Genomic DNA, 25,217 nt, shown 5'->3' with positions numbered 1-25,217 from the left:
ATTATTTCATTATTATTTTATTAATCCACTGTGCAATAAATAAAAATGTTGGTTAAAGAAAGAATATCAGAATGCTATTTACAAAGTCCGTCCAAGTAAGAGTGAAAATTTATCCACAAACTGATTTAGATTAAAAATAAATAAACATTAACGACATCTGAGTGTCATAAAATTTTACTTATCACAGGTTATAATACTGTAATTTACCACATATCAAAAAACTTTATTCTTCATTATTCATTTATTTAGTTCCTTCCATTGTCTTTCAAAAATAGCGCTTTAGGGGATCTGACAGTCCAATACAAAGTTAGGATATCATCATCAGTATCTTAATTATTTTAATGCTTGGGGGAAGTAGATAGTGGTTAGGTGTCCAAACTGAAAAGCATGCCGGTTGATACACCTGTAGTGCTGCAAACTTCCCTCTGTCGACCCACTAGCTGACACCTGACAGGGGACAAACCTTACCTTACTATACTGTTTAAATAAATTATCTGTTGTTAAACAGATAATATGATACCAGGAATATTAAAAGATGAAACTCATCTTGCACCAAGCAGCACAAACCCTAAAATGATGGTTGTCAGGCAATATATGCTCTTTTTTCTGTTTAACTCAAGACTCTTTAGAATCTTTATTTCCTGGTGCTAATCCCTATTGAATTCAAGTCGTGTGTTGGTCACAGTTATCTCTACTTATCTGAAGCACTTAGTATTCAGGATTGCCAAAACCTGCTTTTTCTTGCTCTGCACGAATTTCTTCCAAGAGGTCCTTGTTTTCAAGATTCAACTGCAAAAGAAATGTATTTTGTTGCTGCACATCTTAAACACGCACTGAAGTAAACATTGAAACAAATTCACCTTATCAAATATACTTTAATGGTAAATCTGTCTCTTACTTCAATGAAACGTAAAATATCACAAATCTTTGTTAATTCTTGATACACGTAGTAAACTCATGACTCTCACCTTGATGGCATATTTATAGCTTTGTTCTGCTTCCACCTTTCGACCAGTCTTCAGACAGACGAGGCTAAGATAACCCCACACTTCTGCGTCTTTATTATCAAGAACGTTTGCCTCCATTAGTGCATCTTCTGCCTCCTCCAGTTCATTCAACTGAAAATCAGAACTAAATTATTTTACTTGTAAAACTAAATATCATTTTACGCCCACTAACTGCCAAAATCTGTATTACCTATTTAAACTAATAGCCATATTGTTAAGCTTAACTTGAGGGATACTATAAAGTTAACCCTATTCATTCTTTGAAATAATCCTGACAAAGAAGAGAGATTCAGGCGACAATTTTTTTTAATGTATCATTACGTTCCCGAAATAAGCAACAAAAACATTTTAATAAGTAAATTTGAACGCACCCTGTAGCAAGCAATGCCTGTACCTAGCCAGGAAACACACGATGGAGATCGCTTGCAGGCTGACAAGAAGGTATCCTTGGCCTTCTGAAACTGCTCATTAAAAGGAAATGTACAATTAGTTTCATTCTCATGCAACTGTGGCAACTCATTTCCTGTTGCATACTGGCATATTGTAAGCAACAATCGGATGATAGTTAAATGAAAGCTGCCAAATAATTTCTTCGCCTGCAGTTACAAAGAAGTGTTATGAAAAAAATTTATATTAATTCTCACTGTTGTCAAATTTTTTCTGGCAGCAACTCATTCAACAAATCTGAAAACAAATCTTGCTACTCAACCTCTTTGTTATGCAGGTAAATGAAGGCCAGGCGGAGATAAATGGAGTGTGTATCAGAAGCATCTGTTACAAAGGAAAGTGTGCGTTCATAGCACTCTTGAGCTGCATTTCTGTCACCCATCAGATACCTCACATGTCCCATTAGAGCCCAGCCATTTGGATTCTGTTAACACACATTCACAATGTTACCGCCTACTTAACTCTTGATTAGCTTAACTGCCAACGTCCTTTCTGTAAGATTCTCACACATTTATTGCATTGTGTCGATTACATGTCAAACTATAAAATTGATTCAATTATGTAAAGAATTTTAAAGATATATATATATAGTATAATCACTGGCTATTATAAAGTTATAAGCAAACCTATGCTACCATGTGTTAGTTTAAACTTATTAAAAAAAAAAAAAAGTACTTATTTAATGAAACATTACTTAAAACATGAAGAGTTAACACCCTAGCTTGATCAGTACATTTACAAACTTTTCTGCACTTTTTAACCACTTTGTATTTTAGTCATGGAAATACAATAATACCCTCTTTCCACTTAACTTTTACTACCAACTAAACTACAACAAAAATAGCGCAAAATGCAAAATCATAACCTGGTGATCTATCTGCAGTGCCTCGCTGAGGTTATTTGCTGCTTCCTCGTACTCCTCCGTCTGTATCTTCAGTTGAGCAAGAGCAATGTAATAGGCATATGTTTTCCCCTCAGGAGATGTTAGAAGCTCATGAGCCAAAGCTAGTTCAGTAAACTGTAAAATTCATTGTCGCAAATGTATCTGACATTTCAGCTTCTCACTGTTCTGTGCTTTTTATATTCCCATGATATTACGCTGGCACAGCATGAAAACCAACCAACCAAGCTGTGCTTTTTATAAAATACTTCATATGACTATTTTTTATTCAAGCTATTCCCAAACAATTCTTTAGCAAAAAGTGATGCCCATATCTGAGTGAAATATAAACAAGTTCACTAAGATCACCATGTGTAAATCACACACACAAAGTATTTGTGTCAACAACATTCCTCTCATAAGCAAGAATCAGAATGTAGAAGATGTCAAAAGAAAAGACACAGATGCTACATACATGTACAGCCTTGACGTTCAACAGCCACTCCACAGCTTGCATGAAGATGCTGACGGCTGGGACTGGGTTGACAGGAGAAGGAGCTGCCTCTTCCTTAATCTCCAGTTCGGCCTTGGCTTGAATGTTTTCTGATCGAGAAGGTGTCACAGACTTCATTCCTGAATTTGAGCCCACTACTGAACCTATCTCCATGCATAAATACCCCATGCAGTGCAAAATAAGTCCAAGGCAATTCAGAACCACAACGATGCAGAATTGAACCAAATAGTCCATTGAACAACGTGGCAGGCATGTTGAGAGGTAGGCAAGCAGGCAGGCATGCAGTCAGGAATGTTGGCATACAAAAAAAAAGCACCAAGAGTTATAATGGCAACAAAATAAAAACAGCAGCTCACTATTATGGCATCTACAGGAACTCAAAACAATTATTAAAGGCATCACATAAACAAGGAAAAAAATTAAAACAAACGACGACATGTGCAAAGTGTACCTAATGCATACTTTTTAAAAAAAAGCATGTTTGCAGTACATCTTTAAACATCTTTTAGATGATGCAAAAACCTGGTCTTTTCCAGCATGCATCCTGAAAGGTGTAAACATGCACTCTAGTTACTGTCATCTAAATTCTAACATCAGTAATGCTCTTGTAAAAAAAAAAGGCATTATGTTTTTGTTTAAAATTTCAGGAATAAAGGACATTAACCAAAACCACTTTTATTAATGTACTGTTTTATAGAGATTCTTCACAAGGAAATAATAATAATGAAAACAAACCTACATATACCCTCCCCTGAAGAGGGAGCTCATGGTGCTTACATAAAAAGAAATAACACTCAAAACATTTTCTGTCCATCCAATTGGTTCATACACTCAATTGTGCAGGCAAATGAGAAATAAAGTTTTACAATCAAAGACTTTCCTATCAGCTAATACATTATTCAAATTTGCAATAAACTAAAATTGGAAAAGAAAATTGTGCATTGGAGAAGTGGCGAAGGAAGTCCCTTTTGGACTGGTACACTGAACAGAATAAAGTTTTAAAGACAAATAAACAGTGGTCTGCAGTCTCTTTAGTGTTGGATAGAGAGAGGTAAGGTATTCCAGACTACAGGACCACAAAAAGAGAATAATCATGGTCCCTGAGTTGATTTTTTAAAACAGAGAATGACAAAGGACTGAAAATCATATGAAGAAAGTACAGACCTGGAAGTAACATAGACTACTTCAAAGAAACAAAGAAGCGATCTGACTGATTACATAGAAACAAATGGCTATTATTATTATCATCATCATCCACTTGTGGGCTGGGCTGCTGGTACCTGTCACCAGAACCAGACTAAATACAGCAGTGGCCATGGCACACCATCTGGGCCAGTCTTGGGCAGGGTGAGCAATTCTTGCATGGAGCAGTTGGTCCATTCCTTCACGTTTGCCAACCAGTTCTTTCACTTCTACCTTAGCGGCACATGCCATCCCTGAAGGACCATTTTTGAGATATTGCCATGGCAGACTAACCTGCGCCATTTCACTATGAACATATAATCACACACGCACACATGTGCCCATGGTTTCATTGTGGTGATTAGGGTCTCCTGGGGCCATGAAGGGGGCAGCCATGCTTCCTACAAAATTGTTGGACGCATTCTTTGTAAGAAAAGGAAGACAGTCTTGCTTGTAACAGGGAACAACTGTTTCCAAATTGTAAAGTAGCAGTCTTGATACAAAAATCAGCAGCTTTTGCTTTCTCAACGCTTCTAGTGATTCTGTGTTTGACATCAGTGTACACATTATTATGCCAGAGTTTAAAATACTATTAGCGGTTATTCTGAAATATGTACTTAGCATGTCATCTTCTACTGACATTTATTCTTTTGATTTTGTTCCATCCTTGATAAATGTCAAGATAGGCCTTTTTGTTTGGAGTAATGAGCAGAACATTTTTTCAACAGTTTCTTTCTTCAGTGAGAAACTACAAACAAAACAATAATGACATTAAACATGTCCAGTTCTTAATAACAATAAAATTAACTGCAATAAAATAACAACAAAAAATACCATTCATTTTTCATGGTAAAATTCCTTTCTTCAAGTACTTACCAGATGACACGACTATGTGGAGTTATCTCGACTAGCTACCTCAATTGTAGCTGTCCATTCCAGATTGGTCAGCAATGAAAAATGAATGATGAAAACACATACTCAACCAACTTATCCCCCATTCGGCTCCCTATAGCCTGTGAGTTCACCTCTCCAGTTTTTCACCAGACTGAAAGGAGACCCACAGCAGGGATGTGGGATGGAAATAGCGATCATGTCATCTGGTAAGTATTCCAAGAAAGGAATTTTACCATGAAAAATTAAATTTCTTCGTCATACTGTACCAGATGACATGACTATGTGATGAATAAATATGAGGTGGGGAGTGTGGTAACCAGCAAAAAGGCTGGCCAAGTCATCCCAATCATAAATTGTAAGATATAACTCAATTCCAGCCTCCAAGCTGATCTACTGAGCAGAAAAGGCAGGGTAGACCCATGAATCTGCAACCGCATTCAATCATCCCCGGAACGTGGCGTATCCGCAACATGATACATTGTGCTGGTGGCACCATGCGAGAATGTGCCACATGAGTAAGCACACACTGGAGAGAAAGTCCCTCTTTGCTGGCGAAAGTGTTGCCGCAGTGTTGTCGGACATGATAATCTTTTACAGGGATTGCTTCACAATTCTGGATCACACCGACACTCGCTGACCAAAGGCGACACAACAATTAAGCTATCGGCGACACACGCCCACAATACCTTCCGCAACTCTGCTGTTTCACTCTGACTACAAATACAGCTGCGACTGCCCTACTCCTCGCTCTCACTCAGTGCTTATATACAAAGTACAAATGTTATCTAGAAACATCCCTCATCTACTCGTTACTCATGCGCTCTCTCGCACCGAACGTTCCAGGTACCAAGGCTTGCGTCAGTCACACTCGCTCATACACTTGATAGAAAGATCTCGGCGGCTCCAGTCAAAGCTGCGCGGCCTTGTTATTCGATCGGATCTGAAGGTGTTGTTTGCCCAGAGATGATGTGGCACCTGGTCGTTCAACCGACCTGAAGTGGGCCTCGAGTGGGTTAAAAACGTCCTCTGCAGATGGCGTCTGCACAGTCAGCAATCTGATGCTGCATTCAGGAGACCCAGAAGATGTAACCAGTCTCGGAACAGACAAGTGGTTGAGGACAAAAGCCGGACCACAGTATCCAGGATAGGAGTCACCCTTGCCTCAGGTAGGGAAACCTGGTTGATGAGGGTCTGTCGAAACCTTGCTAATCCACAGGTGAAGGAAATTTTGTGCAGGTTCCAAATCTGACTTCGTTGGGTGAAATTTTCACCCCAGCGAGGTCAGAAACAATCAAACCTTAAAGATCGGAGCGAACTTGGGTGGCGTCTTGTGCATTAAGCAGTAGATCGTCTTTACATCCAGTCTTTACGTCTCTTGGCCAACCTCAGCCAGCGATTAGGTGGCGGAAAAAACTCACGCCAGCACTTTGGAAAAATCCTGCCGCATTCTTAAACATCGACCATGCGCACATACCTTTTTAAGGGTAGGCAATCTAATTACATGAACACGCATGCACACACAGAAGTGAAAAACACATTGATATGTTGGTGACCCCCTTTTTTCTTTCATAGAATGGAACAGCGTACTAACGGGAGCACATATTGCGAATGATGCTTAATACAGACACCTTCTACCTCAAAATTATCTAAAAAGTGCTTGAATCGCCAGCTCGCCTGGTCCCTCTACTTCTCTCTCTATGAAGAAAGTAGCCCGAGTCGAGGAACCGCTGTCTCTCGGTATAGAGGGACGAGGCGCTTTAAATGGATGTCTAGCCTTACCAACAGAGCTCTAAAGATAAAAGCATATGACAGGCCGAGGTGTTTACTTTCCGGCCGCGGTTCGTCTCTGACCACTAGCACCCTCCTTTTAGCGGCAAACTTCACAAGGAAACGTTGAGCAGGACAGGCAGTCGGTATACTGTGACCATTTGTTAGATAGCAGGAGACTTCACCTCACTTCACAGACCTCACATTGCAAATATGCAAGAAACCGCGGAAACGAGGTAGCTGGCACACATTGCTGATCAGTCGGGAACGGACAGCTAGAATGGAAGTAGCTAATCTGGATAACTCCACATAGTCATGTTATCTGGTACAGTAGGAAGAAGAAACTGATATGTAACACCCTGTTCATTACATGCACTCATTCAAGCAAACTTATGCAAGACACACCAAATGACCCGCTGGTTTTTGAATGAAGTAAAGGAACACCTTAATAAATGTCGTTCATAACAAATATTGAATTCATCATGCTCTTTACCTTTCTTTTTTTTGTTTAATGGTGCGACTTTGCCCTTTGAGTCACCTATATGACATATCAATGATTGCTTCCTACCTTACAATATGATGTCTTCACAAACATTATATGAACTGCAAAAACAATTTAGCAAGTTAATCTGTATTTACTTCTCTTATAGTCTCTGTAAAATGGATAATTTGGGAAAAAAAAATATGAAGTTTTCCAAGCTCTATTAAAATGCCCTTTAAAATGCCCATTATTGACCTGCCTCAATCCTCACCTCGCCTTCGCTCAGTTGTTGCTTGAACCTTATCCTTGGAAATGTCTCCAACTAGGTGCTGCTTGCCTTCTAAAGCTGCAGTGCTACTGGCCTCTTGTGCTTCAGTAAAAGGCTCCCCAGCTGAGTTAAGAAAATATTATGTGCCAGTCTACTTACTAATGCTTTGAACTAGATGACTGAAGAGGTCATGAAATGAAAGTATTTAAATGATATGCTCATCAACGTCACTAACACCACCAAAATAAACTGTAATGACATCACATGCAGATGATGAGGTGACATGCATAGCACTTAAACTCACAAGGCAGGATTATTCAAATTACAATTACATTATTCAAATGACTGCTGCATATGACTGAGATCATGAACACAATTTGTATGCACTCAGACAACATACATACCGAGCATTTCACATAAAAACTGTTTTGTTTACTACCTTTTTCACCTTCTTCATCCAAAACAATTTCTGCCTTGCCCTCCTGCTCCTTTTCTTTTAGTTTTTCCTTTTCTTTCTTTTCTTTCTCCATTTCTGCTTCAAGCAAAGCACGGGCTTGTGCTACATTCAACTTGTTAGCCTCTAAGTAAGCCATCTCAGCACCAATGTCATTGCTGATGGCATCATAAAACAAGCCTGAGGACCATGTATGTTTATGAAATGAGAATAAGGAATACACAATTTTTATGAACAAAAAGTTATTACATATAATTCTTTCAGAAGCTCAGTCAGAATTGTTAGCATACTTTCTACATTAATCATTATCATACTATCACATAGTTAAAATTCTCTTTTTTTAATTAAAAACATTGATTTTGATTCTAATTTCTCGTTTTATTTACAATTCAAATAGTTGGAATAAATGTTTTTGTACTGATATCATATGTGGCCATCCAAGATATAACAACAAAATGGAAAAAAATGAAAAACCAATTTACACACTAATACTGATATTTATCTTCTGCACTCTAAACCAAATCAAAAGAAAAATAACCCATGGTTACCATGTATTGTCCAAGCTAAGATGCTCTTTGGATCTACATTTGTGGCTGCCTCAAAAAACGTCTCAGCTGTATCATTTTTTTCGGAAAATGTGCTTACTATGCCACACAGAATAAGCCTGGAAAATATCAGACCAACAAGTTTACTCCATTAATCCTTCACTGTTACTAAAGCAATGGAATCCTTTCAGGGAAAAGTTACGGATTTGTAGAAATCCAGTAGCATTACAGCAAAAAAGAAGTGACTGGGTAAAGACACCATAAGACTGTTATATAAAAATAATCCAGTGCTAATGACCTTTTGTACAGTAGAACATGAGAAAAAAGTATACTGCACACAGACTCACCCTGAGAGGTGTTTTTGATTGAGAGAGATACATTTGTTGAAGCATTCTTCTGCCTGGAACAAACAACACAAAATACTGATTATTTACATGATTTTATTTTTTAATTTCTTCTAGTCAGTTATCTACCAGGCTGCATTTAAATTATAAAGCAAAACTGTAAATGAAATGTACATGCTGACTGATTTATTCATGCATACCTTAATGACATCATTGACATATAGGCAAAATGTGCCATAGTCAAACCAGCTGTCAGCGTTGAGTTCATCACGAATAATTATCTGCAACAAAGTATTAATCACAAAATATACAATATATAATATTATCCAACGTTTAATAGACATCCAGGTTATGCTAGGAAGTCTGTGAATGCACACTATATACAATCCAGCATTTTCTAAATTATGTCACATTAATTCCTTTGTTTCAAAGGTTATATATGTTTAAGACTTGCTGTCAAATGTTTTATATATCATATGATGAACATAATGTAAAAAAAAAAAGAAAGCAAATTGCTCAAGTCTGACACACTTCCTGGTAGTATTTAGCAGCCAGAGCAAACTTCTGGTTGATCTCAGCCTCATGAGCAAAATGCTTCAGTTGTCAGAGGTGGTAAGAGATGGAGGAACAGGCGGCTGATCTTCAATCTGCAGCACTTTGTTTAGGGACTGGTGCATCTGGTCTACAAGGTAGACATACAGTTCACTCAGGAACCTCTGAAAGTGTATGGCATGTCCATCTTCATCTTCTGGTTAACTCCTCAAACATGATACATCATTCCCACACGATGACTTATAACTATGACATATGTAAGGTACAATAAAACTTGCTTCAAAATACCACAATTTAATGAACATACTACACAGTAAATTAAAGGTGGCCAAAGTACTCCTCTTGCATAATATCTACTTTTTGAACATTAATGTGATGGATCTTACCTGCAGTTCTTGTCTGTCATCAAAGTTGGTCGTCCGCAAATACTTCTCACGGACTATCTTTATTACTGAATGTTTTAACTGCTCCTTAAAGGCAAAATACTTTCCTGATGAATTCAGATGGTACATAAGCTTCTGGCGCCTATGCAGTAAATACAAATGCAAGCATAAAGTGAATTAATTAATCAAAATTCCATACTTTTTTTTTGTTTTAATAAATTTACACTTATTGCAATCATCAAAATATAAAGTACACACACTTATTTGTAGGTAGTGCAACAATTTTTGTACTGCTGCTAATTCGATTTTTAAAAAAATCGCAAAATTTAAGAGTATCTAAACTAGTTTTTTTATAAAATTTTCAAAGTTCATGTTCACAAATTGTATATTGCACACTGTATAACACTCCAACTTTTTTGACAGCCTTACCTCTGCTCCATGGCTTCACTGCTCTGTGATCCATCAGCTTTCATTTCTTCTCCAAACATTTCCCTAAGAATGAAACATAAATCCCCTTTCATTCAACCAGAGATATCTTATAAAAGAAATTTTTTTCAGATCAGAGACTGCTCTTTCTCTGGCTTTAAATGCATAGTGAAGAAAAATACACAATTTTCTGCATGTAGCTTCACTATGTGTAGACAGAAGGAGCATACGTCAGAAGAAACTTGGGTTTCTAAAGTATTTATGATCAATAAATTTCATCCTCAGGCTAGCTAGAAATAGGGAAAGCGGATAGCTGAGTGGTTAGAGCACTGGCATCTGATTCGAGAGACATGCTGGTTCGATACCAATTAGCCAGCAAACTTCCCCCCATCAACCTTCGACCCAGCTGGCAGGAATGGGAACCTAACCCCATAGAGGGGGAGAGGAGATGGGCAACGGCCTCATGTAAAGTTGGCCCCGAGAAGAGTCAGGTCTCTAACACCTCAGTCCCAATGACCCGAAAAAGTAAGGGGACGACCTTTACCTTTAGCTAAAAATGGGCAGAAAGTGGATTTCATCTTCCCAAGCATAGAGGGAAGATAAGATTTTCTAATGATTTTTGTATCTGTAGAAATATTTGTTAAATCAGTAACGCCAAATCAAAATTTTGTCATCATTAATTTTTTATGTTTCTTTAACTGTAACTGCAGGTATTTAGGGATACAATTAACAGAGTTACCAAATATTCTGTAAATATATTATGCTAAAATCCTCACTGTTGTTTGCTTATTTATTCCATCTACAATCTTAATGTCTCTCCTTGAAAGCATGCAAACATTCTTTCACTCCTCCTATGCCCTATAGTTCTTCCAAACAAACTAAAATCCATATAGGGTAACATCCAAACATTTATGATCCTATTAACTTTGCCTGTTTTGTCAAGGTTAAACAGTACTAAGCTGTTTGGGTCATTCACTCTTAACTAGCAGTTGAATTTGATTCGGTATATATTTAACTCATTAAATATAAGGTTATTTGATATTTCTTTACTATTGATGCGTGTACTTTTCACAGTACTGTTCAATTTTCTCCAGTCTCCTGATTTCTAATCTATGCTGTACAAATAGCTGTATTTAAACATTGATCAATTTTAAAAACACAGCAATTATTACAACAAAGTAGTCTTTGTATTATGCAAAATAAATCAACCAGGCAGGTTAATATGACATCCCCTACGCATAGCATCTTCTCTTTACCATAAAGGACTGGTGGTATTTCATAATGTCCAGATGCCCTGTCATCTGGTCCATCAGTGCACAACCAATATGGCATAGGGGCATCATCTGGACAGTGCTGGGTATCCTTGCTAGAGATAAATAATTTCAAAATATTCTAAAAATATTAACAGCTACAAATCTATAAAATCATTAGAGTAGACCAACCTGAACTCTTCCAAAACCAGGGCCGCCACAGATGCAGTTTGCTGGTGGAAGTCATCAACTGCCTGTTCACAACATAGTTAAATCACTTACAGAAATACAACTGTCTTCATGTTAATGTTATCCATTCTGCAAGCAATTAAAAACCAATAAGAGTTAGCATTTTTTAAAAGCAACCTGTATATCATTGTGTTTGTGGTAAGCGTGTACATGCATCTTCATGACACATCTGTATGCACAATAATGCAGCATATATCCCAGAAATTACAGGTTAATGTACAAGTGCAAATGTGCTCGTACATTATTTCCAAAATATTGGTTTCTACCTTTTCAGCATTATCTGTCCTCCTAGGAAAGGCAGGGCGGGGTGGAATAAGTTCTGCCACTCTGAAAAATCAAAACGTGTTCACTACTCACCAAAAAAAGAATATAGTATGATGGCATTTTTCAACAACAAAAAGTGGAAATCCTACAATGAGAAGCAATGCCATGTTCAATGGCTGTAACAAATCCGAAATTATGTTTGCAAGAAAGATTGTAGCTATAGCAAACTAGATGGTTGCTGAAGAGATGCAAAATAAGACTTACCTTCTAGCTACTTCCTCTGGTGCACGCCTTGGTACAAGAGGTTTGGCAAGTGTTACTTCTATCATGATGTAGGACTTGGCATCAGCATACATCTGCCCTTCCACATTTACAGGTATCTGCCCTTCATCTGATGCTAAGTCTAACTTTATCAATGAAGCACCCTGAAGAGGCCCAACATAAAAGTCGAAAATAAAATAAAATGTAATATTTGTAAACTTGTAACATTCAGTGCCTACCAAAACCAACAGTCGGCAAACAACCATTTCATGTCATGGACTTCTGCAACATTGAGCGCATCTTTGTGATGCGGATACTAGCGCGTTATAAAACTACATCATCATCATCAACATCTGACATGGACCCTATGTGTGTATGTAGCAGTCTGGATGAATGGGTCACAACCACAGTTTGGGGGTTTGGTTTGTTTGTTTTTGTTTTTTTTTTTTTGGAAAGCTTATATTCCATGAAACATGCCTACTGACAATGCAACCTTCTTGAGATAGACAACATACTCTGAATGCACAAAAATAGACAACACGCATAGTAAAAGACATTTATGCTCTTTTCCCCCTGCTTCACCATGGACCTCATCCAATTATGGCAGTCAAATAGTTCTAGATTTAAACATTGGCTATTATTATTTAGTTTATTTACAAGAAGCCTAGCAGGAGATTTTAGACTTAGTGCATGTTACCTGCTGAATTTAAAATGTAATGCCACGATGCATAGTCCCAAAATGTTAATGACATGAATATTTTCTAAGCATTGCACTCTAATATTTACAGGATCTAGCACACTTGTATACTTTATTTACAGACTTTTATGGAAGGTTTTTTTAAATTTAAAATCAGTGCTTTGTGCAATACGAAATCAGGAAAAATTATATTATGTGCTCATAACCAATAATTTTTTTCTGTCACTAACTCATGTTTCAGTTCTTCCTACTTGCAAATAAAATGCACTTATTTTCACTGTAAATAAATCACTACCAGTGTAAAGATATTATCAATTAAAGCAGTTTAACCAGTTTATTATTAGAACTCTTATGCATGCTTCTAGATGCATTAGTGTGCACCCTGTAAAATTAGTTTAACACCAATATTCAAACATCGAACACGAACAGCACCCATATTAGTGGAAAAACAAACAAGATGCCCAATGAACTACTTAGCCACAGTAATTCCCACACTACAAAAATAATCCTTCTGACTAAAATTGCAAAAATACATGTAACATGATTCTTTTCACATAAAGTTTACAGTATTATTTCTATGCAATGTGCTCATGCATGTACGTCTTCTTTGGTCAACCCTTCTGCTGAATTTTTTTTCAAACTGTGTTCCAGTCCCTCCATTCTCTTTAACTACAACACATTCCAAGATTTCTTTGATCTCTTCAAAAACATCTAGACACAAAGCCAAACATATTTGAAAGAACTTTCAACTTTGCAAAACAAAAATATGTGTAAACAGGAAGTTTTCACACCACACACCTGCAGGACAAAAAATAAAAATACTCTATAAAAGAACTTGTTGTTATGAAGGGTTATTCTGGCATTCCATCAACTTCAGCAAATATAAAGGCTGCACAAAGCTTAGTCCTACTCTGACTTTTAACAACTGCATGCTTTAAGACCTATATTTCAGCAGTGTCACATAAGCAAGTTTGAACAGGATATCTGAATAATGCTGGATATTCCATAGCAAGCATACAGTGAACAGACTGGGGAATCTGAGGATAAGACACGCTTTAAACAAAAAAGGACACAAATACGTGCCTGGGCTCCTTTGGCCTGCTCAGCAAGTTTAACACCAAAGTATCTCTGAATAAATTTTAGTGAAACAAACTGTGCACACTGCTCTTATTTAGGTCTTTATTTAACTTCATTCAGATAACGCACAGTGTACAGAAAAGAATGATATAACCATGATCATAATCATAACAAAGACATTTGCAACAGCTGTCACCTGTCCTTTTGGCTTCTGCTTTTCCACGTGCTTGGTGCAGTAGCATAAACAAACAATCAAATCTGTCCATACCATTTTTCTTTTCCATCAAAAGTTAGTGGGGTAACTTATTCAACACACCATTAATATACTATCCATCATGAATATATATGTTGAGTTGAAATGTCTAATCAATATTTCTGATTGTGGGCAGAATATATTATTATCACACTTGCACTGGTCACAGTGATCTTCTTGGGAACAAGCAAGACATGTGAGGGTCATAGATTAACATTTTTACACGTCATTTTCATATGAAAAATGCAGTTCAGTAGTCTTAATCTTTGAGATGCTTTGTGTTGCAAAGTTTTAACATACCAATCAAACATCATATAGTTTATCTCCAAACAATTTTACCATCACTAACTATAACCAATTACTGCTGAATCAGGCCAGAATTTTGTGTTGCTCAAGGCTGACGCAAATGACAACTTGATGCCAGTCATCAGTCCATCTTCATAAACACATAAATAGGGTTATTATGATACTTCTGTATACTTTCTGATTTAACACCCTTCACAACTTTTAAATGGGTTAGTTAGAGCAGAAGAATAGATTATGACAGGTATCTAGGCTGTTCTCTGGGGGGGAAAAAGTCCATACTGCTAATATATTTTCTGAAAGTGTTAAAGGAAAATGCACTCCACTAACAGCTAGCAGTCAAAATGGAAGAAACTCTTTCAAAAAGTCACACACAGATCTCCACTTTATATAATGCTTTTCTGGCTTTAAAACAATATTCTTTCAGTGCTTCGATGAACAGGTATTTACTGGCTGAATTTTCTGTAAAAATTCCAGACATGCAGACAAAATACTGCCATTGTTAAAGTGCTAATCAATTATTTTATTCACTTCGAACAGCATAGATACAACAACTGTCCCTCGTGCAAGGCCATTGTCTAGCGTGTGTCTTCCTTTTTGAAGCTGCTTAATAAAGCTGTTACTTTCTCCTGTACATTACAGTGTGTACCACTCCACTGTTTATATACCAGGCATACCAACCTCTGCATCTTGGGGATGGCTTTGCAAAACACTACTGGACCTCTGGAAGGGGAATATTAAATACAAGTTTGGAAAAACACCAGCAATTATCTGAATTCACCAGCTGCTGAATTGTGAGCCAGCTATACATACTGGCTGGTGTAGCTGCTGGCAATGAATTAAACTCTGAATGCTCAATGACTCCATTTCCTACACTCTCCTTTTATTTACACTTGCTGATTTTTTTTTTTAATATTCACACACAATAATTTGATGTACTATTTTTAGAGAATGTTGGATAGGCAGAATTTATAAAAATTGATGATTTGAAAAAAACTAAGAAACTTTATTTTTTAGAAAAAAAGCATGATTATGATTCCCTCATTCCCTTACCGCTTTTTTGGCCTCTACTTTCTTTTCAGGTTCTTTTCCAGCTTTTTTGGGTGCAGGCGAGATGCTGGTCTGATAAAGCTGGTTCATGGCCAGTTTGCAAGCATCCTCACAAATGCCTGACTTTCGATTTGTCTGCAGAACATAAGTTGAGGTGGCATTTAGTTATCTTTATCCTTAAAGATTAGATACAAACAATTCTAAGTTGAACACAGGCTTTTCTCATTCTCATGAAAATTGTGACAGAATAGTGAGAATACAAATCTATAATTAAGAATCTGATTAAAATTGATGTAAAATTAATTAAATATAATTAAAATTAAAATAATGCATAAGAAGTATTTTTTAATATTTGTCTTGCCTTTTCATTTAGAAGATGATCAGTGTAAGGAAGCACTTTGAATGCACCTCGGATTCTTTTCACTGAAAATATGCACACACAATGTGTGGCTCTATTATCTTGTATTCAAGAACTACAGAATGCAAAACCAGTAAAATTATTCAAATGGTACAAACAATAATTTAATTTTTCCTACCTGCAATGCAGTCTAAATATTGTTTAATCTCTAATCATTAAGGAAGTGGAGTAATCTGACATCACACTTTCAAAAATGCTTAGACACAGCATGCCACTCAATGTTTTATACCATTACACCTAAAAATACATAATATGGACACAAATCACTGAATTACTGCCCTTCCCAGCTTAGAGATAATAAATGAAAAACACGACAGACCACAAAGCTTGAGATTTTACACCTGCATCAACACAAAAGCTTGCATAATCTACTCTTCCTCTTCATGCTGATAGTAAAATCAGTTCATTTACAAAGGCTTTAATTTAGGAGTTAAAGCAAAATATTTATGTTGGCAGTCCACTCTATAAACAGTCTTTGTTCCACAAATTTAGCAGCATTTAACAACAAATCATCTTTCATTCTTTTGATAGATCCTTCAAGAAAATCAAACACTTAAAAAAAATCAGTTCTAACCATTAATGCTTGTGCTAGTGTCAGCTGATAATAACACCATTATGAACTATTTGAAGAATGACTATGCTTGACTATACAATGAAGAATGTTACTATGCTTACCACCAGGATAGAGGAGAGGTGAAAAGTTGAGAAATGATACACCATGGAAACTGACAGTACCTTCATCTTCCTGTCACAAGGTTATTAATTTTTAAATTATTATTACATAATGGAATTGGCAATATATAATATCAAAGAAACAAATACATGTAGTACAATGTAATACACTGAAAAGTATTCTTAGGGTTCAAACTGGACAAAGACAATGATTTTGATACATGAAGCTATGGAAAATGAAAATTGTGTTCATATTCTAAACACATGAATCAGTGGTACATGAACCGGAGGCATATGACTGAAGCAGAATTCACATCCAATACATAGTCAAGGAAGTTCTTGGCCCACAGATATCTCTTGGAAGCAGAAATGAAACTTGCATGACTATCTGCCAATCTTCAAGATCCATGCCTCTTTGTCACAAGAATGATATGCTTTGCTTTTAGTCTGTACTATCTCCATAGCATATCTTTATTTCTGTTCTATAGCCAACAGGAATTATACAGGGAAAAAAAAACTGTATTTTACTACATATTAAATGTAACATTGACTATATGACTTCTACTATTTATGATTAACTTGTATTTATAACATAGTACAGATTGAGCTACTAGACTTATATCTGCACTATTTGGTATTACAAATTTTGGTTGCCAATAAACATTAAAATTGACATTTTCTAGGACTATATTTTAAATACTTCTATTAAGGCTGTGAAATGTGAAGATCTAAAATATCTTACTGATGCCTTAACTACAGATAGTTTTGTAAGTTAATATTTAAACTTACTAAAACACTAACATGATCTTTAGTGAACTTGGTCGATTTTTGGTTAATGTTCTCATCAAAAGCTTATGTCACGCTCTGGTTTATATTAGTCTGAAATAAACCTATCAGCATAATCTATGAGATTCTACTAAAATGAGAAGAAAGAGGAAACATCTATTAAAACTTTTTCATCAATTAAAAGTACCCTTCAGGATACTGGACTGAAGGCAATCTAGTTAAATCAAAGTAATCTTTCTTGTATTTATAAGTAGTTTAAATTGAAGATTAAGATTAACATAAACAAGTAAGACCAACATATCCAAAAGCATATACAGAAACTAAAGAATGGCCGAAACCATTTATTTATGACCTTTACATGAAAATACTATTACCCATTTACCATATCCAAACTGCTGAAAATCCAAACCACAAATTATAATTTTCCAATTCCTTCCTGTAGAATACAACATTGCTGACATTCTGAATGACCTATGTGATAAAACCACTGACAGTGGTGTGTCAACAACATAGTTTAGGAAAACTAAGACAAAGTCTGTTTGTATACCTTAGAAACAACAAAATGGATGGAAAAGATTGGTTTCATGCACAAAACTCTGTACAAATTCATCGTCTAATACCATGGGAGTCAACACAATAGAAGAAATGATAGGCAATAATACTAATGGTGTTCCTCTATTCTCCACTAAGAGATCATTGGCATGGCAATATTGTTTCTCTTTAGCAATGATTACCATAGTGAACACTCAGTTGCCATACTCCATGCTATCGTTTATAACCTTATCCCTTGTCACACCTGCATTCTATGACTTGCTACACCCTCCTCACTGTACTGTGGTTCAAAACTGTACAGCATTGTTTCCAAATCCATTTTGATGGCTGTGCTTAGGAGATCTAACCTGAACTATCATGTAAAAATTGCATCTATGACATCATTCAACAATAAAACATGGCTGGTTCCTTAAACTAGCCTGGAATTGTGTTTTAGATGCAACTATAAATAAATGATGTTTTTCCAGCCCCAAATTTTCAGCTTAAACAATTCACAACATCTAAATCCTTCATTTAAATCCACTTAACTTTAGGAAAAAAGAACACTAAACTGAAACTGTGATGTTGATGCACAACCATTATTTACCTTCTTTCCTTTTCCACTTGAAGGTTGTGGCAATCTAAAAATCTCCACTGGCCAAAAGCGCATTTTGGCAACTGATTCTTGGAACCTGGAATGGATTTTGCCAATATTTAATAACACTACAATATGAAGTTTTAATTTTGCCCAAGTTATTATAAACACATGTACTACAACATTATAGATTCACTTATAATTATTCTTTTTTTATTAAAAAGGATGCCACTGTAACTCAGTTTTAAATTATTGAAGAATGTTTCATTCACAAAGATGAACAGGATTTACATAAAAGATTGAAGGCAGGTAAGTTAAACTTAAGGCCTGGCTGAGAGCTTAGCACAGAGGGTGGCCTAGAGTGTACCTTGGTACATGGTAACAGCTGCTACAGGCCGCCAGCAAGTGGTCGCCTTATTAAACACACAACCTACAGATATGAGCTATACATTATCTTCAGAAGATGTACACAAGTGCATGCTGCGCAGTAGGTGACACAACTACAGATCTTTTATAAAATGCTGCCTATTATTATACTCATGGTCTGTGTTGAGGCTCATTCCAACTGTAAGACAGAAGCAATTTAAGCATTCTAAACTTTAAAAATAACTTCATGACTTCGAGTCCTCATTGTCTGCCGTTGCTTTGACTGGGGAGTAGTAGCAGCAATGCAGCCTACCATCAGCCAGGTATGTTGACAACATAGGACATAGATGTAAACATCAGGACACAAGCCCACCAAAAGAGTTTGTTAATTTCCTCATATTGTCAGATGAGCAGCAACTGTATAAGCAGTCTTCATTTTGCAGAACAGGCTTTCTGGCAGTATTTAGTAACATATCCTTATATTTCTTGTGCATTATGGCATTAGCTGTAGCATAAAGCAATACCTCTTTTCCAAAAGACTAGATGATGTTATTCAATCAAATATATATATACACAAGACTTATTCATGATTAATGTTGTTAGCTTTCAGCAGATTGCATCAGGTCAGGAAAAAATGACATACATTTTAACAGCTAATGGCTCCATGTAACATCTGCGCTCTATATTCCACACAACTCTGAGCTTTTCTGTCTCTGCTGAATGACGATGATGACGATCCTCACTGTCTTTAAAATCTCCATCCTCATCTTCTACTGGATCACTTGCTATGAAACTAGAGGGAAAGAAAACATGAAATTCTTGACAACTCTAATTACACAGCAATAGCAATTGATTAAACAGCATTTTAAACTTTCAGCTGAAACATCTGCACAAATTTTACTACTGCTACTGTGAAACAAGTTTCGAAAGGGAATAAATTCAGAAATATGTGCAACTGATCAAAATAAATACAATGAAAATCAAAGTCACTGCCATAATTTCTGAAACACAAAAGACCTGTTGGGAATATAAACACTGTTAGCAGTAGCTGTTCCTGGTGCTGCCCATTTCTTCTGCTTGTTTGGAAGTTCCTTGTCTGCTCCTTGCTTCAGTGCTCCTCCAACAAATAGAACAGGGGCTTCCTTCTGCAAAGTTACAGCTATGTCATTTCTTGCTTCAATGTGAGAATTACTAAGCTTTATTTAACCTTTTTGTAAAAAAGAAAAATTCCCAGTCTATTTCAAATGAGGTAGCAAACAAGTTTCTCAATATTTCTTCAATATAAAAGTATAATAAGATCATAAAAAATTACTTTATATAGTTGTACAGCCAAATATTCCAGTTCTCAACTCTCTCACACGTGTATGTACTCTATCTTAAAAATATTGTAGTCCAAAATATCAGTTAAAAGTTTCTTTGATTTAAGTAAAATCATTTAGTTTCATAAGGTAGTTTTGTCAATTAAATAATGAACAGCAATACGTACAGTTCTATAACTTTAAAAATACACATACCAATTCTGGAAAATCAAAAGAATGAAAAAAACTTAAATACAAAAGGTGCCAAGAATATAATGGTTCAAGGGAACTCCTTCCTCTAATTATATTCTTTTGATGCCTATTTTGTATCAAACTTGTTTCTTTTGTTACAGAAAGACTAACAAGTTTGAGATTAAAGGTCAAACTTCTATCTTATGGCAGGAAAAAATGGTTCGGCCAAGGATAGTGAGGTCAAGGTAGGCAGTGGGCCAGCTTGAAGCAATGACCAAAGCAATGACTCATAGATAAGTCAACAAAGAATGTGCTTCATGGATCAAATCATTCTTTCCTGCCATAAGGTAGAACTCTGGCCTTTAAATAGCTTTATGCGACTATAAACTGAATGGCTGAAAATATGAAGACTGAAATATGTACTTTGAATTTACATGCAGTCAAAGATCTAACAAATCAATTCTTCAATGCTGAAGGGTGTTCTCATTGTTTAAAGCATCTGCTCTCAAATTTTCCCTCAAATAATATCATGCATAATTTTTAAAGGAATCTTTTATAAATGCTCTTTTTATTAAATGTTTCATTACATATTTTAATACCTAATAGAAGACAGCTGTCTTTTAGAAGAATTTCTAAATGCAATCAAAAATAGTGGAAATAGTTTAATATTTATCCTGTAATACAACCATTTTGATAGCTGATTTGTAATATTGTAATATCTGTCATTCAGCAATTTCAATAAACCATGCAAGTTCACTATTTTCACATAATGAGAATAAAGAAATTCCAAAGAATCCAACATTCTGTTCTCATTTCCTACTCTTGGTTCTTCTCCTTCAAGTAAAGATAGCACCTGAAAACCAATCCATTGCACAGCACCTCAATTCTGTACAATTATTTATTTACATTAATAAGTATAATTTGTTTAACCTCAGCTGACATTACATCTTATTTTTTTCTTCTGTATCTCTATCCTTTCTAAGACAAACTCGTTAACATTTTCTTTAGCAGCTTTACACAGTAACAATTAAGGGTCTATTAGAATTACATATTTTTGTAAAAATGATATTTTGTTGTAAGCACGGCCCAGTCAAAGCATTTTAGATAAGGTTCTTAACCTCCCATTACTACCCCTTTACAAAGTTTGATAAAGTATATTTCTTGGTCAGTCACTTCCAGTCATGGCTCACATAACATTTTCTCTATAATTTGTCAGCTGTTATATTACTTTGAAACTACACTTTTGAAATCACACCCTGACTAAGCAGCTTTGTGATGTTGTTTCCTCTGCTTGTTACACTTTTCCTAGCACTGACCCTCAGTATCTTTCTGAATTCACTCCTGCACAAATGGTCTACTCATCTTCTGACACCACTTTTCTTTGAGTCCCATTAACTAAGACGGATGTACAGAGGGTTTTTTTCCTACCAAGCCCCATCAACTCATAACAAATAACTTGTCATCCTTCATCACTGAAACTCTTTGACCTCCTTTAATTTAAAATATTTGTTTCAAAGTCAGTGACTGCCCTGTAAAATGTCTGGCTGTGTGCTTGCATAATGCATGTCTGTGCTTACTCTGTGGGTGTGTCTGTATGCGTGTGTGTGTTTTTTTATATAGAACTAGGTCTACTTGTTTCCCTTCTTTATCTTTTGGAAAATTATTATTATTTAGGAAAGAAATTTATAAAAAAAAATTGTGCATGTGTCACAATTTTTCATATTTTAATTGTGATTTATTAATTTCTGTGGTTTTTATTTTAATTTAAAAGATCCATAACTTTGGCACCAAAGTCCTTGACACATGTGCATATAAAAGCATATTTTATCTACCTCAGAAGTAGTTGGAATAGGCAGTGAAGCAATATAGAAATACTGCGGGCCTGACAGTTGCCAAGTATCAGGTGGAGAGAAGAGGGACTCCACAGTGATGGTGACAAGATTTCCCTCCTGTAACTGGTGCTCATCCAAAAGTGGTTCATTGACAGATATCTCAATATCAACCTCAGGCTGCAAATGACATTGCATAATATTTTAATATTGATGTCCCTAAATATGTACAGTATATGTAAATGTACATATGCATACATATATACAAATAACATTCTAGGATTTGAAAAAGGAAAGCACTTGTCAGCCTCTTTAGAAATAAAGGCCCCTTCAAAGAAAATGAGGGACTCATTGAAACTAATGCATTTTCATTAATTGCACCCTTCTTTTTCACTGCACAATAAATATACAGGAAACCAAAATACTTTCGTTATCTCAATTAAGTTAGAGATAAAAAGACAAAAATAATTTCTTCTTATTTACATATCTTCCAATACACTTTGCCTTCTATATTCAGTGAAGAGAATGCCTAAAATTCCTCTGACATGTCTCACCATGTGTCTCACCAAATACATGCTGTGCAGTTTTTTGTGAGCACTGAAATTAGCGGGAATCCTATAACCTGTGCATGCATGATTGTGTGCAACCATATATATATATCATTCACTAGTTCTGATTTCCATTTATGACTATAAAGATATAGAACCGATCAGAAACATAGAACATGATTTTAATTCATCCTAAAGGTAAAACAATGATTCTAGAGTGATTGGGAGAAAAAAAAACTTACACAAGGATATTCCTGGGAGATTGTTTCAAAAGGTGATCCAGGTAATGAATTGATGGTCAAAGTCTGTTTGCAGTGAGTCTCTCCTGGGATGGAAAAATAAAGTTTAGAAACAAGATGTCATACTTTCTTTCATTTAGTTAATCACTGATTTCCAATGATAAGCAAGAATTTACACTTGAATTGTAACCATATTATATCATTCAAATTCTTGCTAAAATTATAAGTACTTCTGACAAAATCACAAAAAAGCTAAAAATTCAGATTTGGTCTTTCTCATTTTTTAAAATCTGGTGTAAGCAGAATATTACAGGCTTTGGTACAGATACAATGAATATTACCTTTTAGCAAAAATAGGAGATCCACAGAGCACTGACCCAAGGTATTTGTTTTCTCTTCCTTTTGTTTCTTTTCTTTTGGCAGAATCTCAACGAATGTCACTGATTAAATAATTTAGCTATTCACTTTATTTTCAAATAGACTTATTTTCTATATAATACATACTAAAGTGATAGGCTTGTTTGTAACACCAATCTGGTTAAGAAGTAGATATAAAATATACAAAATGACCCATGAAAGGGTTAATTTACAATGGCAGATTATGCTATTAGCATTAGTAGCATTTTAAAAAAATGTCCTCAGCTAACACATAGATGATCTCTATATATAAAAGCTTGAAATAAAAACAAAGTCAAATGGTAAATAAACTTTACTGTTTTTAAAGGTTGCACACCATGTTTATGCTAAGAGAAAATTCTCTTTAAAATGAATTGAGAATCTTTTAAAATTAAATCTATCTCAATTTTTAATGAAATACTGGTTTGGCACAAATTAAAACTTACAGACAACTGGTCTGTGTGCTATTTCATCAATAGCAAGTGGATCATCAAATGTACAGTTGAGTGTTGCATTGAAATTGAATTCAGCTGGTGCATCTGATGTGCAGTCAACTTTTGGGGACTCACCAAGAAGTTTCTCACAAAATTCCACCTTTACTGCCACTGTAACTACATCTCCTTTAGAACCTCTCTGAAACATTCAACAAATATATCAGGCACACCTCTGATGATATATATATATAACAGCAACAATATTCATTTAAATATCATAAAAATATCTGGTTAAAAGTGACAATCAGATGTGCAAGTACATAAATTTAAAAGTGCATGACATTCAAAATATATTGAATATATGACAATATATATGACATTCAAAATATACATTGCTTATGCAGTACCAGAGGTTGTGTGATGTGTGGTGGGTGGGTTGGTGTAGGCAGCTAAAAACACTAACACTTAATAAGGTGTATCTAATTTTTTGTTTAATATATAATAACGCCTGCTTACAATATTTCTTGCTTGCTTGATACTTATTATGATTGGTTCTGGTTGCCTGACTGGTGTCGTTTCCGTTTCAGCCATATCTCATAAAATTCTCACTGTCAAACAGTATGACAGAGACCCTTTAAAACAGAAAATCAACTACCTTAAGAATCAATTAAATACATTTAACTGTCGTGCAAAGTTTCCTATATCAATTCTTAGCACATATTTTAAAATGAAAAAAATAAAACCACCAACTTTATAGCCAACATTTTATGTACACGATTTCCATTTTTAAAAAGTTTTACCCAAAGTATGTTAATCAATCAACACTGAATCTGATTTTTCCAGTCCGTCTCGTCAAGAAAAATCAACGACGTTCAAAATCCTCAGCTTCCGCTGGCGCCTAGCAACAGAGACCGGAAAACAACCGCAAGTTAGTTGGAGTTACCTCCTCTTTTCCTCTATTTCGCAGGCCTCCGTGGAGACCCCCGGGTAAAGAAAGGAGACGACCGGAGAACTCAATCACGATTTCTTTTTTTTTTTGATGTGATAATAATAAAGTTTATTCCATTTATAATCGGTTGATCTGCTGAGGGCCGCCGAGAGCCAGCAGTGGCAGACGACTTCCCCGGGCGCCTTTTGATTGTTACAGTAAATTATTTTTCCCGGTATATAATAATATGCTTATCGATTGTCAATAACTATATTTCAGTCAGTAACGTAATGTAGACTGCAAACATTAGGACAAGTACACTATGATCCATATAACTACTTGAAAATAGAGTCGTTTACACCGACACGTGAGTGGTTAGTAAATGGAGAACCTGTATATAGTGTCCCGCTCCACAGGAAAAATCCCCAGAATGAGAA

General features: G+C 35.7%; 1 protein-coding gene across 1 annotated transcript; it reads right to left on the bottom strand.

Moving 5' to 3' along the window:
• Nucleotides 1-4: 4 nt before the first annotated feature.
• LOC112570615 (cilia- and flagella-associated protein 70-like) lies at nt 5-24,793 on the bottom strand. The gene is given in 33 exon segments (XM_025249146.1): nt 5-789; nt 969-1,118; nt 1,379-1,468; nt 1,717-1,878; nt 2,320-2,472; nt 2,810-2,937; nt 7,185-7,229; nt 7,444-7,563; nt 7,880-8,074; nt 8,443-8,558; nt 8,787-8,839; nt 8,984-9,064; nt 9,315-9,388; nt 9,391-9,499; nt 9,722-9,860; nt 10,148-10,210; nt 11,587-11,648; nt 11,910-11,970; nt 12,172-12,332; nt 15,180-15,221; nt 15,552-15,683; nt 15,910-15,971; nt 16,642-16,711; nt 18,563-18,647; nt 19,560-19,709; nt 19,934-20,061; nt 21,227-21,259; nt 22,239-22,415; nt 23,026-23,108; nt 23,364-23,462; nt 23,865-24,051; nt 24,369-24,484; nt 24,653-24,793. Coding segments are annotated over 32 exon segments (3,366 nt in total). The 5' UTR covers nt 24,444-24,484; nt 24,653-24,793; the 3' UTR covers nt 5-708.
• Nucleotides 24,794-25,217: the final 424 nt, after the last annotated feature.

This window comes from Pomacea canaliculata, linkage group LG8 (genome assembly GCF_003073045.1).
Source record: "Pomacea canaliculata isolate SZHN2017 linkage group LG8, ASM307304v1, whole genome shotgun sequence".
Classification (NCBI taxonomy): domain Eukaryota; kingdom Metazoa; phylum Mollusca; class Gastropoda; order Architaenioglossa; family Ampullariidae; genus Pomacea; species Pomacea canaliculata.
This window is presented reverse-complemented; position numbering and strand designations above follow the sequence as displayed.